Source organism: Scomber japonicus, chromosome 3 (genome assembly GCF_027409825.1).
Source record: "Scomber japonicus isolate fScoJap1 chromosome 3, fScoJap1.pri, whole genome shotgun sequence".
Classification (NCBI taxonomy): domain Eukaryota; kingdom Metazoa; phylum Chordata; class Actinopteri; order Scombriformes; family Scombridae; genus Scomber; species Scomber japonicus.
The window spans coordinates 8,843,873-8,862,275 of record NC_070580.1 but is presented as its reverse complement, the minus strand read 5'-3'; the positions used below and the strand labels follow the sequence as shown (position 1 = coordinate 8,862,275).

Genomic DNA, 18,403 nt, shown 5'->3' with positions numbered 1-18,403 from the left:
TGATGCAGATTCAACCACAGAGACAACAGATGAATTCATGAACTGTCAGGCCTGACAAATAATACAAACTGATGACAGCGCCTCAGCGTTAGTAAAGGAATTATAGTTGTTTAGTTTAAAATAAATCTCGTTCGAAATGAATCATCGTGAATCACAGACAAGTGGCTGTTTTGTGTGAGGGGAGGATATTTTGTGGTGAAGTGTAGTTGAAGGTTATAGCAGGGGTGAGTGGCCATGATCAGGCACTATGTCAACAGATAAACCTGCAAACAATACCAAATAAATCCTTATAAAATTTTAAAGAGTCACATATCAAAGTCAGTTTACAACTCCTGTCTTGTGTGGTTACGGAGAAAGACCAAGAAGAATTACCCATGTGACATTTATTGACTAATCTGAGGTTGGGCTTTGGGAATTATAGATTTGCAGTTTTTCTGCAACTTTTTAGCCTGTGTTACAAACCTGAGGAATGTAGTTTGAAAGATGTGGACATTTACAAACTATGGAAAGTCTAAAGAAGCATGTTATCAGGTTGCATGATGGGAAATGTAGGATGCTGGATTTTTGGAGCCTGACTCATAATATGGACTGAAAATCAAAATATGTATTTTGAAAACTGTCTAGTAAATTTTCCATATTTTTCAGTTTTATTAAAGTGCATAACTGAATTGACGGATCGCTCCTTTAAATAGTATGCTCAGAAAATAAACAGTGTTCAAAACCAACAATTTAAACCAGCTTTTTTGGTCACTTGGGGGCAGCAGAACAAGCTGTAAACACAATATTGATATAATTGCGTAAAGTTGGTATGGTTAGCACTTTAGCTAACACGCAGACATAGAAACCATAGCATTCATTTGGAGTCGAGTCCTGTTTCTGACCACAAGATGAATGTCCAATATTCATTATATTATAGCTAGCTTTTTAGCCACTAAACTCCCCGCTATGCTCATTAGCTAGCTGCTACAGTGGTCTGAAAGCTTTTTGCTTGAAATGAGTGCTAGTTCAGCTTTAAGCTCATCTATATCTTAATTTAGGCATTACATACTTCTTTTAGCTCTGTCTTTGGTCTCCATCATCTGATAAATCTTGCTTTTTAGCCACTAAACACTGCAATATGTTCACCAGCTAGCCACTACAGAGCTTTTTTGCTAGAAGCAGCTACTAGTTCAGGTTTAAGCTCATCTATACCTTAACTTTGGCATTACATACTAATTAAGGTGTGTACTTTAAAAACTCAGAACTTCCGAGTTAGAAAATGAACCTGGGTATGAAACAAAGCCCCACATGCATACTCATTTTGTCCCGATTGTTGTTGCTTCATTAAAAAACCAAAGTTACGTTTGATGGTAGGTAAAATGACAAAAGTAGTGCATCGGCAGAGACTGCGAGCTGCCTTTGTCCTCAGTAATGAGGCGCCGAGTTGCTAATTGAAGGATCATATGGGACTGAGGGTACGAGGTCCCTCTAACAGATGGTAGGAGTCTGCAGTCAGATAAATAAACCATTAGCCCAGCATGGAGATATCACCATGTGAGGGGGCCTCATGCCAGCTTCACTAACAACTTGGTTACAACATAAAACAACACAGTGTAATCTCAGATCTTAGTTATGAACTGATGGATCACTTTGCTTGGCGGAGGAAGAGCGATAATTAAAGGAAGCCACCACTGCAAGACCCAAGTGAAGGAAAACACAGAACATATAAATCTTTGTTGTCAGCCTTCAGCGGTGTCAGATCTGGACAGCAGGGATCTCTGCTGATTGGATTGGTTTTTGTTAACGCCAGCCTGACATGCTGTTGCCCTACTTGGGCTCTGACATGAAACGCAGACACAGCCAACAGCTTTTTGCCTCAGGACTTTGACTATCATTGTTAGAAGTTGGCAAATAGATGTTACATCAACAGCGAGTCCGTTTCTGTGATTTCATTAATAATGCATATCCTGGATTTTTAAAAATGCATTCGATATGAGAGTTTATGTTACTACTTTCTGAAGAGTCCAATCTGTCATCTGAGATGGTGAAGATTGTAAAGAGCTATAAAAATAAGCCCAGAACAAATTGAGCAATCACACAAAAGAACAATGACATCATGTTAAATGGTGAAGTGGCACATTCATGTGTAATGGGAAGAGCGTGTTGTATTGGGAGCAATGGCTTGTAAATGTGAGAGCAGTGATTTGTATTGTTGAAAGATTGTTTATTTATGTTAATAGAGTGAATGTATGCATGATTCTTACACCCTGTGTCTTCACCCTGGATTCATTTACTGTTAGAAGTAGAGAAATAAAAAACATACTTTGTTGAATCTTAACATTAGCATTATGTAAAATGGGAAAAACTGTTACCTTTGTTTGTGTTGTTCAAGGGATATTGTGTGTCCCTTAATGCATATTTTAAGCCCAAACAAATCAAACTAAAACAGCATTTATCACTTTTTGAACACTAGGGGCAGCACTCTACCACAAACTAAACTTCACACAAGTTTGACAGGTTGTAATTGCTGTGGCAGTTGGCCATTTACATATCCAGCAGGCACAGAGCCGCATTAGCATTCATTCTCAGTCATGTTTCTGGCCATCTGATTCACTCACTCACTCTGACTACTAGTTCTGTTTTTCTCTTCATGTGACTGCTGAGTAAAGACATATCTGTCTCTTTAAGAGCTAAATATTCCACCAAAACAACAAGCTCAAAGAAGCAAAAACATCTTCTGTTATTTTTGTATTTATTTAATCCTGTTTTAAACGCCACCCTTGGCTTTATGATCCTCTGACCTGATTCTTTATAAACAGGATCAATGAAAGACAGGATCACAGGTTAACTGCAGCTGAGTGGAAGAGTTATGATGCGAGTAAAAGAAACCTGGCAGGGATTTAGGCTCTCATAAATAATGGGATACATTCATATAGAGTGATGGATTGCTTCCTCCTGAAAAAAATGAGTCCTAAATTTGAGATTGTTCCTGGCTTAAAACAGTAATCCAATCTTTACTGTTAAAAAAGAGGGTTCGACAAAAGCATTACATTTAAAGGTTAATCTGAAGCCTTATGAAGACCAAAACTAGCACCAATAATCAGCCTTACTTTGTTACTATAAACACATTTTCATCACTACTTGTGAGCGTAAATTGAGCCAACTGGATCCAGTAAAAAAAAAAAAAAAGAAAAAAAAATTCTACTTCCTCTTTTACTTCACACCAGTTACATCCAACAATTCTCACAAATGACAAAATCCAACCACGTGAAAGCTCATCATATATAAAACAATAATTTATTATTTCTCTCATTTTACAAGACATCAAATTGTGTGGCTAACTAAGGATTTGTTAAGCTGGTATTCTGTTCAATACATGAAGCCCTAAAAAAGCAAAAGCGACTACAATGTGTGCTTCAACAAACACTGACATTTCAATTTCAACAATGTGAGAAACATCTTGCTCTAAACATACGTACATACACAATGATCTCACGTTTATGACGATCTCTACATTATGGAACAGATGGTACGTCGCTGGTGGTATTAACTTTGGGAAATCAGCACCATTAGGAGAGAAATTCAAACTAAAAAAAAAGTGGATTTGTTACAAAAATTTTATTTTTTTTTAATTTACAAAAAGTCCTTTTGGAAAGGATTACGTGTTCTACCTCGCAGGAAAATAGCAATATTTTGTTTCCATAAAAGCACAGAGTATGCAAAACCGTAAAATACTGATAAAGAGATATATAGTACGAACAAAGTAATGTAAAATAGTGTTAATGCTGGCTGTTTATGTATGGCACGGTCTTTACACACTTTCAAAACCTTCCAAAAAGTCCGATATCGTGTTTTTTTGTTTGTTTCCAAAATCATTCAAAAGAGCAAGCACAAAGGTAGAAAAGGTTATTGGAAGGATTTGAAAAACTTTTCCAAAAAAAAAATCATCCTCGTAGCCATGTCCGATTCATGTCAAGTCCAACCACCATTTAAAAAGGACCTTCTCTTCACCACAGCGGAGGAAAATGTTCGTCCGGGAAAGCTTTCCTTATTTCCTATTTACAAAATGTTGCCACATTGAACGAGGCAGGAATCTCTACCCCAACTGGTAGTGTCCTATGTACAGTCCATTACACTCAGTTTGTCCTCTGGCTGGCCCGCCACCTGAACTCAGAGCAGGACTTAGACTGTGGTCACAGACAGCAGTGAGTTGTAAACCCTCGTGCCGTCTGGTGACTTGGTACCATGGGTCAGCAGTTCTTGGATGGTCATCCAGTTGTCAAATATTTTCTTATTCCTCTTTTTCATCATCTTTTTGTGGCTGAGTTCTATGATGTTGGGTTCTTTTTTGTCCTCTAGACCGGCCTGCTCCTTCAGACAATCGGCTCGGCTCTGCTTCATGAACTCGCGACGCTGCCTCTGCTCCTTGGCGCGGACGGCGTGCTGCTTCCTCTCCTCCTTGCTCCAGTAGCGGCCCATCTTCAGCTCGCTTATGGCGTCGTCGTCCGTGGTCATGCCGCTGCGCTCTTCGTGGATGCGCAGGGCTCGCTCCCTCAGCAGCTTGTCCCGGACGGGCCGCTTGGTGATGTAGCGTGTGCCGTCGCTGCGGATCTTCACCTTCCACTCCATCTTGGGCTCCAGGTCGGTGGAGATGTGGTCCCGGCACATGCTGACTAAGCTCATCTGGCTTTGGGCGTACTCCACAGCGGATTTCTGCTGGATCAGCTGCATGTAGCTCTGGTAGTGCTGGGCGTGGGCGGGGATGTGGGCGTGCTTGTAAGGTGAGTGTGGTTGGGAATAGCTCCGTCCGGACTTACTGGACTCTCCCAGCTTCCTCTCCTTGGTCTCTGCCTGCAGGGAATCCGAATCCTTGGAGGAACCTCTGCTACGGCTGGAGCTACAAACCTCCTGAACGGGGGACAGGAGAGGTTTGAGCATCCTGCCGTTGGAGCTGGAGGAGCCGGACGCCCCGGCCTGGTTCTCCGCTCCTCGACGGAGCGAGTTGTCTGGAGACAGCTCCAGCGTGAGAGGGGTGCTGCGGCAGCTCTCGCCGGTGTTGTAGGCGCTGGAGCTGTCTTTGTCTGACTTCTCCGGCAGCTCCGTGATATCAGAGAGCTCGTGGCGGCGTGCGTCGATGCTCGTGTTGTAGTTACGGAAGCCGCTGTTGTGTAGCATCCAGGACTCGCGACACTGCTCCCTCAGCTGCTGCATCTTGTGAGCACGGACGATGTTCAGACACTCCAGCTCGATGGTGCGCAGCTCCTCGTTGAGCAGCTCCAGCTCCTTGTCCACACACTCCTGGTCCTGACCTCCTGCCCCGCCGCCCTGGCAGTACAAAGCCTGCGCTCCACTGTTCCTCATTTGGCACTTCAGCTCCAGAAGCTCCCTGAAGCGCTCGCACTCGTCTGCCGGGATGCCCAGGAAGTCGGTGTCGGCGTAGTCTGCCGAGATGAAGGACTCGCCGCTGAAGGGCAGGTCAGTGCTGCCGAGCGTGTCCTGGCTGTAGGTCAGCATTCTGCAGCTGCCCAGCGTATTGGAGGCCGTGGTCTGGTCGTCAGCGAGGTTCTCCTGCTCCGAGCTCTCGTCGTTTCGCGTGCTCTCATCCGTGCGACCGACACCGCTGTCCTTCTCGTGGTGGTTGGACAGGAGTGTGGCTGTGTCTGTAGTGCCTCCATCCTCCTCGAGCTTCTTCTGTAAAAACAGACAATGAACAGATCAGGAACTGTGCTGCAGCTGAGGTGAAAGAAAGTGCACTGAATGTGAGTGGAAAGTGAAGGGGGCATCTAAACAGGATGCTGTGGTAAATACTTTATAAGAGACAAACAATTAAAGCCACTGTGTACTTCCTCATGCTGTGAAAATTTGGGTTAACACTACTTTTTCAGTAGTTTCAATGAAACAAGCCAGATAGGTTGAGCCTTCAGCGGACATGAAAGGAAAAGGACAAAAGTTGTAAAGAGATTGAAGTACCCCCCACTTTTATTTTCATACTTGTATTTTTTATCATATATTTTCTTTCCTCATAACTTTCTGAATTTCTTATTTTGATAATAACATCGTTGTGCTGTGGATTTTGTTTTTATAACTTGAAGAAAATAAAGTTTTAAAAAGGCAGTTTTAAAGTTTTTAATCATTAGAATACTGTAGAATATTACAACTGCTATAAAAACTACTACCTTATGTTCATCAAACCTTAAAAATACACCTACAAACAAGCCCTTCCCTTCTTTTTACCACATGTTCTCCGTTCTGTGTAAATGGAAAGACAGCTGCTAAAAACAAACCGAACAGCTGCCTCTCTCAGCAGAACTGGCTCGGCCAAAGTAATCTATAGATGAACATATGTGTTAGTGCAGATTGATAGCGCTGCTTCGCCTCTTCACGCTGTGCATGCTGGTGTGTGTGTACCTGCTGCAGCATGCTGGCGGTGAACTGCATGGCCTGATGGTGCTGCTGCTCCAGCATGTCCATGTGGAGGTCATCCAGGAAGTCGTTCCTGTCATCATCCATCCAGCCCTCGTCCAGCTGAGACGCGGTGGGGAGAAGAGACACCTCATTAGATGCAAATATTCATCTGTGGCAAAGTTTTACTAAAAAAATAAGTTACAACTTCTTTTGTTTAATGGTTTGACACAGAATTCAATTTGAAGGATGAAATATCTTGTTCCAAAAGCAACCATGTGGTGTTTTAACATGACGATGCCTTTAAGGAGTTCACACCCATATTGACTAAATACCTGGATCTCTGGTCTGGCCACCAGCAGAGAGATGTTCTGGTTCCCCTCACTGGTCAGCAGTGCTACCGCATCCTCCCGGTTCTGGATCTCAATACCATTTATCTTTAAAGGCAGAGAAGGAAATATTAGAATACCTGATCCTTTTAAAATACTGTTTATTCTCTTGCAGCTGCATTCAATTCTAATCATCACCATTAAAACAGGATTAATGTCATCAAATGCTATAATGTGAAGAGATAGTAGAGATCTTACCTGGATGATTTTATCCCCTTCTCGAATTCTGCCGTCTCTCGCAGCGATGCTGTTCGGATCAATCTGAGAATGAAGCATTAAAAAGTTAACATAATCCTGGCTCTGTCCACCATGGGAACACCCTGTCTTGTGTTTTAACAGTTCACTTTTGGCTTGCGTGTACATTTCTGTCTGGGAGCGGAAGTTTAAAGACTTTTCGCTTCCAAAATCAGCAAGAATTACATCCATCAAAAACAAGAGATGCAACAATTATGTTGGAACAAGAGAAAGAAAAATGAAGTAAAATCTGAGCGAGGGAGACATATAATATATCATTTACAGAGCCCCACAAGTGAAGAAGAAAGGAGCAACACCACATACCTCACTAATGTAAATCCCAGCTTCATCCTCATCATCAGTCCTGTAACAGATCGTCAGGCCAAGCTTATCTTGGATGTTGGCTCGGTACAAATCCACCTCCTGGTGAGACACATGGACAAATTAATATCCCACACATCCTAAATTATTAGGTTTTTTCCCCCCAAGATCGAGTAGAAAATTGTTGTATTTTGGCCCATGTTTGTCCAGACAGGCTGAATGTATATCGACTATGGAATGGGATCACGGAGCAAACAGCGTTCTATCAATCACTGTAATGAATCTTTCAGCTGGACGCGGGGCGGCCATTGGCTTTCTCGGAGGCCCACTGACAGAATGAGAGATGATGTGGCGGACCACAGACGGACAGAGTCCCGTTTTTCACTTGTCACCACCTGTAATCTCACAGATACAGAAAAAGATAGGAGCTGGGCAGAGGACGACTTCTGCAAGGGTTAAGCCCTCATTGATGAGGGTCCTCTAAAAGAAATAGTTCCTTTATTTTTTGGAAATACTGGCTTTGTTGTTGTTCGATGAGAAGAAATACTGCTTTTTTTTGTTAGGTTAGTTTCTTGCTTTAATCACAACTCGTCGTCACTTGTACACACATGATATCTCGTCTGATTTATTGTTGTGCAATTTCGAAACAAAACGATGTATAATGAGTGACAAAGCATGATTGTAGGACATTAAATCAAACAGATTTTTGTCACAAACACCTCACCACTAGATTGTCAGCCATTCATTTCTAAGACAAAGAGTCACTCTTCAAGGACGCTGTCTGCTGAGCATCTGCCATTATCCGCCCTGAACTTCACCTTTCTGATCCTCGCGTCCTTCCAGCTCCGCCACGGACATTATTAATATCAAACAGTAGGTGGCTGGGACTTTAAAGGTGGAGGGGGGGTCAGGGTCGTTGGAGGTCACCGAAGGGAGCGCAACAAAGGCTTTAGCGTCCTTGTACACCCTGCTGTATTATAGCCTCATGCAGGCATTGTTAACGTGCACGATCAGATTCATCACCTATCATTTGTGCCATCTAATTATCCACCGGGCCTCATTTCTAAGACTTATTAGACCTTGTCACTAATAAGTAATGATGTCACCGTTGTGCATCTGCTGGAACAAACCAGCAACTAGATTGCTGTCTGGTCTACATCTCTGGTCTCTGTATATAAAGAGAGTGCACTATCAATAACTATGATAAATCAGGACTTGCGGTCTCTAGCGAGGACATTGGGCTGGAGACGCGGAGGCTACCTCGGATCAGCTTATGGAGCAGTAATGCACCGCTGTCCGAATGTAGATCTTCATTGAGGGGACAGTGGAAAAGGAGGGAAGGGGATGGTGTTTTTACCTCGTATTCCAGCTCCTCGCGTTCTATGTCCTGCTGTATGCCCTCCAGGAAATCGTTAGGGTCAAAGTACGCGTGTCCAGGAGGATGCCTGAGAAATGAAAAAGAGTTTAAGATATAATGGAAAAAGACTGGAATGCTAATTTAACACACACACACACACACACACACACACACACACACACACACACACACACACACACACACACACACACACACACAGAACTCAAATTTGTCAATCTGGATTTAATTTTGCCCCAGAGTTTGAAAATTAAATGAGAAGCAGAGAGGAAGTAATAAGAACTCAATGTAGAAACCACACTTGAATCAGATATATCGTAGCTACACCCAGAGGCTAATCACAAATTAACATGCTGTGTTATTAATTTGGCTGGAAAATCACTTAGAGAAATCACGATTATTCATTAAAGGGCAACCTCTGCTGCCACAGGGTGTAAAATGTAGCCAGACTCTCCAAGCTCCAGGGCCTAACCCATTCACACACACACACATACACACACACACACGCACACACATAGAGAAACAACAGACAGCAATTTGAGAATATGCAAATACAATGAAGTGAACCGTCATGTTAATGTGGCTGCAAGCCCTGGAGGAGCTGTCATCTCCCGTAAGTGACAGGGACATTTTTTTTTTCTCCCCCCCTTCAAACTTCAGACACATCCTTTGTGATCGCTGTGGTGTGGTGTGGAGAGGATGATAAGGTGTCATTCTCTTAATTAACTGTTAGGGTGAAAGGTCTGGTTGTGTCTGAGAGTAAAGTGACCTTTTCAACATTGCCCAGTTCTGACACCAATTGGATGTCCCTGTATCCTCTTGAATAAAATTAACTTGAAAAGCAGACAACTGTAATTTTATTATAGTTGCACAGCGACACTGCAATTAAACACTGGTTTTTAAAGTTGGTTTCTTGCAGGAACAGGTTCTATATATATATCTGGGTGCTATAAATATAAATATATCCTAAAACTAATTTTTAATCCAAAGTGTGGCACCAGAGAATCAAATGTGAGTGGAAACCAAGACTTTCCACATTTGGGCCACTATTTGGCCAACTGTGTAATCATTTTCACATTATTTCCACAGTTCACTTTAATATACCACATACGCCTTATTAGGTACACCTGTGCAACCTAATTCAGTCCAATACAACAGCTCTGCTTTCAATTCTGCTCTTTTCAAGTTTATACATTTTTTTGTTAACATTGTCAAAAAATGGATAATTCTACTTTATATTTATTATTGAGGTCATACTAAGTGGTGGTTGCATACTGAGGTGCATTATATTGAAGTGTTCCTAATATTTTGCCCCCCTCATGTATGTTAATGGAGTGGTCAAAATATTAGGAACACCATTCAATATAATGCTCCCTAATACACCACCATCACCCAGTATGACCTCAATAATAAATATGAAGTAGAATTATCACCTTTTTCACAATATGAACAGTGTCTGCACACATAGTACAGCTCAATTTATTATATATGATTCCCAACACATCTACTCAAGTACTAGAGACTAGACTAGTGAGAGATTTAAATGAGTAAGTTAGTAAATATATGATCATGTTTTTTCTAATGATAACATTCATAAAGAAAATGTAATGCTGTAAAAAGTCTATCATTAATGAAGCATTGTGTTGGTATCACCAGTTTCTTTCACCATCAGTGGGTCACTAACTGGCTGATTGGCTACCAGCTGACTTACAATCTGTTATAATTCTGACACTGCAGAATTTGGATTTATCTCTAGTTTCCTGGTACTTACTCCTCTGGCAGCAGATAGTCCTCGAGCACCGTCATGGGGGGTGAAGGGGGAGGCAGCTTGGTGAGCGCCATGATGTGCTGGAGGGTGATGTCGGTCTGGGTGCTGATATCCGAGACCTGGGTGTCAATGGTGGGGCTGACCAGTTTGGGGTGCGGATCCCGACGCAGAACTTGAACCATGATTGGTTCCTTGGCGGTGCGGAAGGCCTCCACCGCCTGGTCGTGGGTGGCCTTAGAGAGGTCCTTGCCATTGACCTGGAGGGAGAGGACGAGAAGCAGACAAGGAAAAGAATCAGCATTAGAACTCTGTCTGTTCTTCCTGATGAAGAGTAAACAAACGGAAAGAAGATGATGCAAAAGATGTGAGCTTTGTTAGACTGGAGAAGATAATCATTATGCCAGACTGATGCAATCATTATCTCGGATGATTAAGGCCTCGCATGAAGCACGTGCCCACACAAACACAGCAGCAATATACTGTTTGAGAAATGACTCATTACTGCCTCAGCTTGTTTTACAGGGTCACAGTCGGACCGAGTCGAGTAAGACCTTAATTAGGAAGAGTCTCTCTTTAATTAATCAAGGTCATTAGCTGTGGCTGCATGGAGGAGCCCTCATTTAGCTAAGTAATTTCTCAGCAGAGGATAAATTTGACCTCCCGTCAGAGACAGTGGAGCGGGTCCCCGCGCGTTAACCTGAGAAGATTAATTTGGGCAAAAGGCTGCGGCGTGTCACATAGAAGAGGCTAATTAAGTTTGGTTGAGCCACTTAAGGCCTCTGCGTGCTGATGAAAGATGAGCACAGACCCTCTAAAAAGTCTCTCAATAGAATATGTCACCGGATCGCTTGCGACTTAAAGTTAAATAAAAAGACTTAAGTCCGCATACAGATCTATGTTGTCCAAAATGTCAGGCCCGAGCACACGGATTAAATTTCGGATTTCTTTCATGGATTTTCTCACTCCGGCCCCAAATGCCATCAAGTCTCTGGAGGTTCACCAAAGCAACTACTGTGGGAACAAAAAAAGGAGACATAAGACCTAAAACAAGCAGTAGCCTGAACTTTATTAAGAGAGGAGGTCCCCTGCAGCTGCCTGTGTGCATATTGCATCCTGGGTCATCACACTGACTTTTATCAGGGTTTACACAGAGCTGCTGTTCCGCTTTCAATCACCCAATCATACGGAATTTGTTGTTTTGTGATTCCTGGATGTGTTGAGAGCTTGATAGGATCACAGCCTGGGGCTCTTCTCATTACACAAGTTCCTACTGCCTCTCCACTGCACACATGACTCCTAAGAATAGTGTACTTTCCAGCAAAGGCCTTACAGTGTTGCAGGTCAGTGGCCTTGTCATAAATCTTTAGCATCCCCTCTCACTCTCCCTGACATCTCACATGCATGGAAGACCGTATTTGGGGATTCATTTTCTGATAAAAGCGTCAATGGTTGGTGTACCTGCCTCTGGCTGTGGCTGTCTCATTTGAATTCATGGCATAGTTTGCAGACTTATCTGTGGTGCTGCCCATCAGGAGCAGCAGCAATATTATACCGCCTCCAGGGAATGACTGCAGTACAGATACAAAAACCTGACTTTGACCCAGACAATGTAAAAGCTGAGCACTTATTTCTTACAAGGAGTATGTATAGAAATCAAAGACATTGAGCTTGGTAGTGTGTGTGTGTGTGTGTGTGTGTATATAGAGGAAGGACGAGGAAGACAGGAAAAGGAAGGAACTTAATGCAGAAGTCAGAGGAGGCTGTGTGCCCACTAATAACCAGAGCAGATTAATGCTAATCCTAGGCCTGCAGGATAATTGGATCATCTCAGTGGACTTAAACTTTCACTTCTTCTACATCAAAACTTGGCCAAAAAATTAATAGCTCATTTATTTGCGGTTTCCTCTGAATTATTTGACATTGAGAAAAGCGAGTTTTCATATTGCAGAGCACTAATGTAAGAAATCCTACTGAAAAAAAATAACCTTGAGATTTAAGATCACTGGTGGACCAGAGCAGAATGGCCTTGACTGTGAGTTCAACCACAATCAAAACAAGTCATATTGCAATTAAAAAAGACATCTCAGTTCCCATTTGTTTTTACTGCTGGTATCAGTAATAAGCCTTCCTAACATCACACAAGCCCTCTCATCCTCAGCCCCGTTTGTTTCCCACAGCACGCCGCGATGTTGCACATCAGCTGAGGAATACAAGCGCCTTTGTGCTTTCTTCCCCCTGCATGCCGGCTCCAGCAGTCAAACCTGGTTGCCAGGAATCCCGGGGCTACTTGAAGGCAGTGAACCAGAGACAAAGCCTTTAGCCCCCTTCTTGTTGAGCCCTGAGCATTCTGCCTCAGTGCTCTCAATGGGGGGAGTCTCCTCCCAGCTGTGGAGGGGGTCCCACGGCCTCCATTCACTGCGCTCACCTCTGACACGGAGCGGCCCTTTGCAGCACACTGGGAAAAAACACACAACACTCCCCCGACACAATACACACTGCTTCACCACCGCTGAGCTCTCCAACTATGTCATGTTAACCCTGAGCCTCAACACAGAGACACTTCAGCTGCTTGTGAACACAGAAAACTCAATTTACAACAAGTTAATGCGGTAATGAGCCGAAGTAACCAGTCTTTAACAGTTTCACTGAATACTCCTTTACTCTAATTGAAGGGTACAGTTGATCTGTTCATGTTGAGGTACATCAACTGTCATGCAGAAATGACTCTGTCAACCTGCGGTGCATCTTCCATGAGGGGTCTCTGTTAAATCCATTTTAATGACAAGAGGGGCAGCAAGACCCTACTTAAAGGAATACTAATTTGGTCTGAATCTCACGTCTGCTGTGTCAGTGTCCAGTGAAGAATTTACACAGCTGTGGCTTTGTTGTTCACACCCTTTGTTAAAAAATTAAAATACCACATTTGACTTGTAAAGTAAGAATAGAATGGAGACCTGTACAACTGCAGCATGACGCAGTTTCAGAGCAATTCTGGTTTTCAGTTTTCCTCAACTGTTCATGCGATAGTCAGTCTTCAGCCCTCAGGGTAATAATTAGGGGAGGCAGGGGTGAGTCGTGCTGGGACCCCCGCTGTGGTATCACCCCCGGAACGCAAATCAAGCCGGATTGAGATGTTGATGTCGGAGTCTGTGTGTGTATGTGTGTGTGTATGTTCCCTGATTGCTAACCTGCTGACAAAGATGCTTATCTCCCAGGCAGAGAGCTCTATCTCTTTCATTAATATCATTGCATTACGGTATGATATGATGATGGCAGGTTTCCATTTATTCTTTATTTAATCAGGTGGTCTGATGGAAATTGAGCCTTTTATTCCTGAGAACTGCAACAGCAAAAAAACTAACAAAGACAATAATCCGCATAAAATAAAATTGACATGACTGGTTGCAAATCCCCCCCCCACCCTCCCCACCCTCCCCACCCCCAGTTACTGTTGCTAGGTCTGTCAAGCTTTCCATTCTTGCACGACATATGCAATTTAAAATTGTAATTGACTTTGCACATTTCTGCAGCTGAGTTGCTGTAAGACTGGGTTTAAGAAGCCCTCCCCTTTTGATATGTGTGTGTGTTTAGACTGTTTTTCCATATTTTTCACAGTATGCTTTCACTTGTAACATTACTAGAGAAATGTGACAGGCTAACGTGTTTGGTAAACACAGCTCCAGGGTTGCAGCTATGTAAACATGCCCCAATCTGATAAAGAGTTGCTAATGCTAACGTTACACTCAGATATACCATCCAGCTCTAGCTTCCACACAGCTGGAAAATACAACACAGTGGATATAATATATCAGTTTGTTTTTCATTTTCTTTCCTTCATTAACTAATATAGGTAATATGCTAGGTTATGCTAACGTTAAAGCAGATAAACACACAGTTTAATTCCTTACATTTTTGCTTGTAACATTACTAGAGAAATGTGATGCTAATGTTTTTGACAAATGCAAATGTCTCTGTCCGATAAAGAGCTGTTAATGCTAACATTGCACTCAAATACAGCATTCAGCTCCAGCCTCCACACAGCTGGAAACCCAGTGGATACACTCTTATTACCAGTTTTTCAAAAGCCGTTACCCTACAAAACAATGTAGCAAGAAATGCTCCTGTTGCTAATGTAGGCTTCATGCTAGGTAGCCAGACACGCATTATTATGCTAAGCTTAAAGCATATAAACACACAGTATAATTCTTTCCTTACACTTTTGCTCCTGTGATTTTGGAAAAGCAAACAAACCCCCCCCCCCAAACATCTAACACTGTTAAATGTATGACCACAAAAAATAAAATGTACAGGGACACCATCATCAAAAACACCAATATGGCAGTAACACAACCCGCTGCTCTAATCATTATCACACAGAAAAAGGCTTTGCAGAATATTAAGTCAATTCACTGACTGTGTTGTATAACATTAGTCTTTGATACAGCCATTCAATCACCATGTAATCCTTTAATAAAGAAGAGAACACCATTAAAGAGCCAGTGTTTCTGTTCCTCTGGGAAACAGCAGCAATGAGGTCAGGGTCGGACTGCGAACAAAATTCAGCCTTGGTAATCTTTGTCTGGAATGGCTTCATTATTCCCCACATATGCATTTGAGTTGTAAAAAGCAATATCAGGCTATTCATAACAAGTAATAGATATCAAGATGGCACCCTGACAACAGGTGTACTTACAGGGTTTCATAAAATAATCTAATAGCCAAGAAATAACCTAGAGGAGAAGTCACAAGAGGCGCATTTAGGATTTTATTTATTTGACAGTTGATATGGGCAACCCAGCTCTCAGCGCACTCAATCCATAACGTCACAAATAAAACATAAGACATAGTACATAGGTCAGGAATGTGGTCTATGACAAAATGAAATGCTGTCGTCATGACAGCATTATAGCCAAAATGTTAATCTCACACATTACAAAGCTTTCCTACAGACCTAGCCTAATGATGATCTGGAAATGTGTCTGAAGTTGAACATTAACCAACAACACTCTATTTATAGCCAATCATTATGTGTGTAGCTGATCTGATGCAATTCACACATCAGGCTTAACAGTCAGGATTTCATACTACCAACACTGCTAATGACGAACCAGCTAATGACTAAACAGCATAACTAAGTTGCCTTAAGCAGCAAATAGAATAGCATGTCCTACCTCAGGCAGTGAGAAGGCATATCACTAGTGTGCCATCCTACCTATTATTACATCAGTGTCCAAAAGCCATGTTTTTTCTGTAGTCATAAGCATGAATGCTTCAATATGTTCTTGTGATGTAGTGCTCTGTAATCTATTCTTGATGAATTTTAAAATTGGACAGCTGTACTCAGTATGATGAATCCCTTCTGGCCTGTCTCCACTGTTACACTGGTAACACTGTCACACCACAAGCTAGCACCATCACCTGCTGGGAGGTTGTTGTCATGCACCTTTCACTCGTCCTTGGCAGCAGCCTGTTATTTTTGAATAAAAAATGTGATAACTCAAAACATTTTGCAGCTTTTCTTCTTGTGATAATTTTCTGTGGAGGGAAAAAAACCTGCTGGTAGTGGTGTTGCAACCGTCTAGGTGGTCCAGCCCATCTGGTAGTTGCCAGAACTGCCAGATTGCCAGTCCCAGCCTGAGTGAGGTGAAATTCTGCCAGCTGAACAGTGCCTTTCAGAGATGAGCAGAGAAAACCCTGGGAACTTCACTCTATAGACAAGTGTTTTAAAGAGCCTTGAGAACCAGGACGCTCGCCTCCTCTTTCTGGTCGGGTACACTTCTTAGACAAATTCTTCAAAGTCTGTATTTCGGAACAGAGAGGAGCGCTGATGTGATAGAGAGCATGAAGGCTTATTTTCAGGGGGCCTATATAACGTTTGAGTGGCAGACTGAATGTGGGTCATTCGGCTTGAAAAACAGTTAATCCCTCTTTTATTTCACTTTTAACCATTTTCATACAAAAGAATTAAAATTCAAGGAGCAGCAAGTGAGTTCTCAGTGTGTGTTTGTGCGTCTGTGTGTGTGTGGATGCACACGTTTTTAAGTGTGCCTATAAAAACTGCACATATTCCTCTGGACAGACAGCTCTCTATGGTATTGAGGCTTGAAAACACAGCAGTCTTTATTTGCTGCAGCGTGCAAGCTTACTGAGGATTACAGAACAACAGCTCAAAACTTAATGCTGGCTGAAAGAGACACCACTGTTTACTTTCACCTAATCTGATTTACGCATGGGACATTGTGTTATCCACAGTTGATCAATTAAGAACCCAAATCACTTCCTGCAGCCTTTCTCTGATCCAATAAGCATAATTGAAGGTGGGAGGTAAGTGTCAGGGAGCTTCTGAATTTTATTTGACTTTGATTTACTTTTTCTTTTACTTTTAAGCCCCCAAACAATAGCCTGTTTAATGTTGTTGTGTTTTTGTGGGTGCAATGGGTGCTAATAAAACCCTATTAATGTATAAATTGTAGCATCATCATCATCATGTTATCATTCAAATAAATAGTGACACAGACAAAGACTTTGAATTAAAAGTTGAAACTACTCTACAATGACTGAAAGGCGGATTCACAGCCTAAAAGCATGTTTCTGAGTAAAGACACAAAAGGAAAATTGCACATTAAGAACCATCAAGAAACTTAAAAAGAGGGCAACCAAGCTCTCACATAAACTGACAACATGTAGCATCTACAAACCAGATTAGAAAAGACTAGAAAGCTGCTGTCCCTCTGTGCGGTGCAGAGCAAAGTGAAAGGTGGAGTTCATGGGGGGGAAGGTAAAACCAGCAAACTGGCTAGAGACCCTGGTGTGTGTCATACTTCATTAGCACCGTTATCTCACTCCACTACCCCAGGCGGGCATCTCCTCTTTAGCCTTAGCACCTCCACACACACACACACGCACACACATTATAACATGCACATCTATCCCTTCTGAGGAGTTACAGCTCAACACCAAATCTGTTTGTTCAAGTTGAATTTGCTCCAGCTGCACAGAGGAAGGAGGAGAGAGTGAGACATTGTACAAAAAAACTCCCCAAAATATGGGATCATTCTCATCTCCAAAGAGGGGGCCGTGGCTCCCTCGATGCAGGTGGTACCCACAGATGAGTCTAAATCACGTTGTTAAGCGACACATAATGAAGACTGCTGGGAGGGGCCTCTTTTACATAGCCCGATAATGAGAAATAATCATCCTTAATCATTCAAATGCGCCCAACAACTTGAAGCTATTGAACGACTGCTCACATCCCACATGGGCCACACATGTTTTATTCATTACGGGGTGTATATACAAATGAGGCACTTACAAAAGAGGCATGTACACCCATTTCAGCAAACTCATAATCATCTACCGTGACTATCAGGTTAACGTGACTGCGCTCTTGTGAAACAATAGCTGATTGTTGCAAAGTAAGAAGAGAGATGAATTATGGAAAACAAAGCTTTTATTAGGAGGGAGAAAAAAAAATAAGATGAGGACTATTGGTTTGTTGAAATCATTCCATTTAAGCCTCCTTGTAAAAAGATCAGAAAATGACTCATCTGTGCAGCACACCAAAATCTCACATCTGTGACTCTGCTATGGGTCAGAATTGTGCTGACTTTGTGTTTTAGCTAAGGAGGTTGCAACATATCTAGCACATTAACTAATACTCTGTGGTGCTTGTTGGTGATAGATGTAAGAGTGTATGTCTGGTCATTCAGAGGTTAATAAAGAGATATGGTTTGCTATACAAGACTCAAGGGGCTTGATAATTGAGGTTGACATTCATGAGTGTAGTGACACTGAACCATGCATTGATTGTCTATGATATGTACAATATGTGGCAGTGGTAGTGGGTGATATGGGTAAAATCTTCTATGGTATGGTGCTATAAGTCACTTCATATTGTGATATCAGTATATATAATATTATAGTACATTTCCTGGA

General features: G+C 42.2%; 1 protein-coding gene across 2 annotated transcripts in view; it reads right to left on the bottom strand.

Moving 5' to 3' along the window:
• Nucleotides 1-3,921: 3,921 nt before the first annotated feature.
• Nucleotides 3,922-18,403, bottom strand: part of pdzrn3b (PDZ domain containing RING finger 3b) — a 99,527-nt gene continuing 85,045 nt past the window's right edge. For both annotated transcript variants that reach the window (XM_053315878.1, XM_053315879.1), the window contains 7 exons: nt 10,472-10,725; nt 8,683-8,770; nt 7,329-7,427; nt 6,969-7,031; nt 6,717-6,818; nt 6,388-6,504; nt 3,922-5,670 (listed from right to left, as the gene is read on the bottom strand). In XM_053315878.1, coding sequence (XP_053171853.1) covers nt 4,162-5,670; nt 6,388-6,504; nt 6,717-6,818; nt 6,969-7,031; nt 7,329-7,427; nt 8,683-8,770; nt 10,472-10,725 — 2,232 coding nt within the window. In that variant the 3' untranslated portion in view covers nt 3,922-4,161. The remainder of the gene's footprint in view (nt 5,671-6,387; nt 6,505-6,716; nt 6,819-6,968; nt 7,032-7,328; nt 7,428-8,682; nt 8,771-10,471; nt 10,726-18,403) is intronic.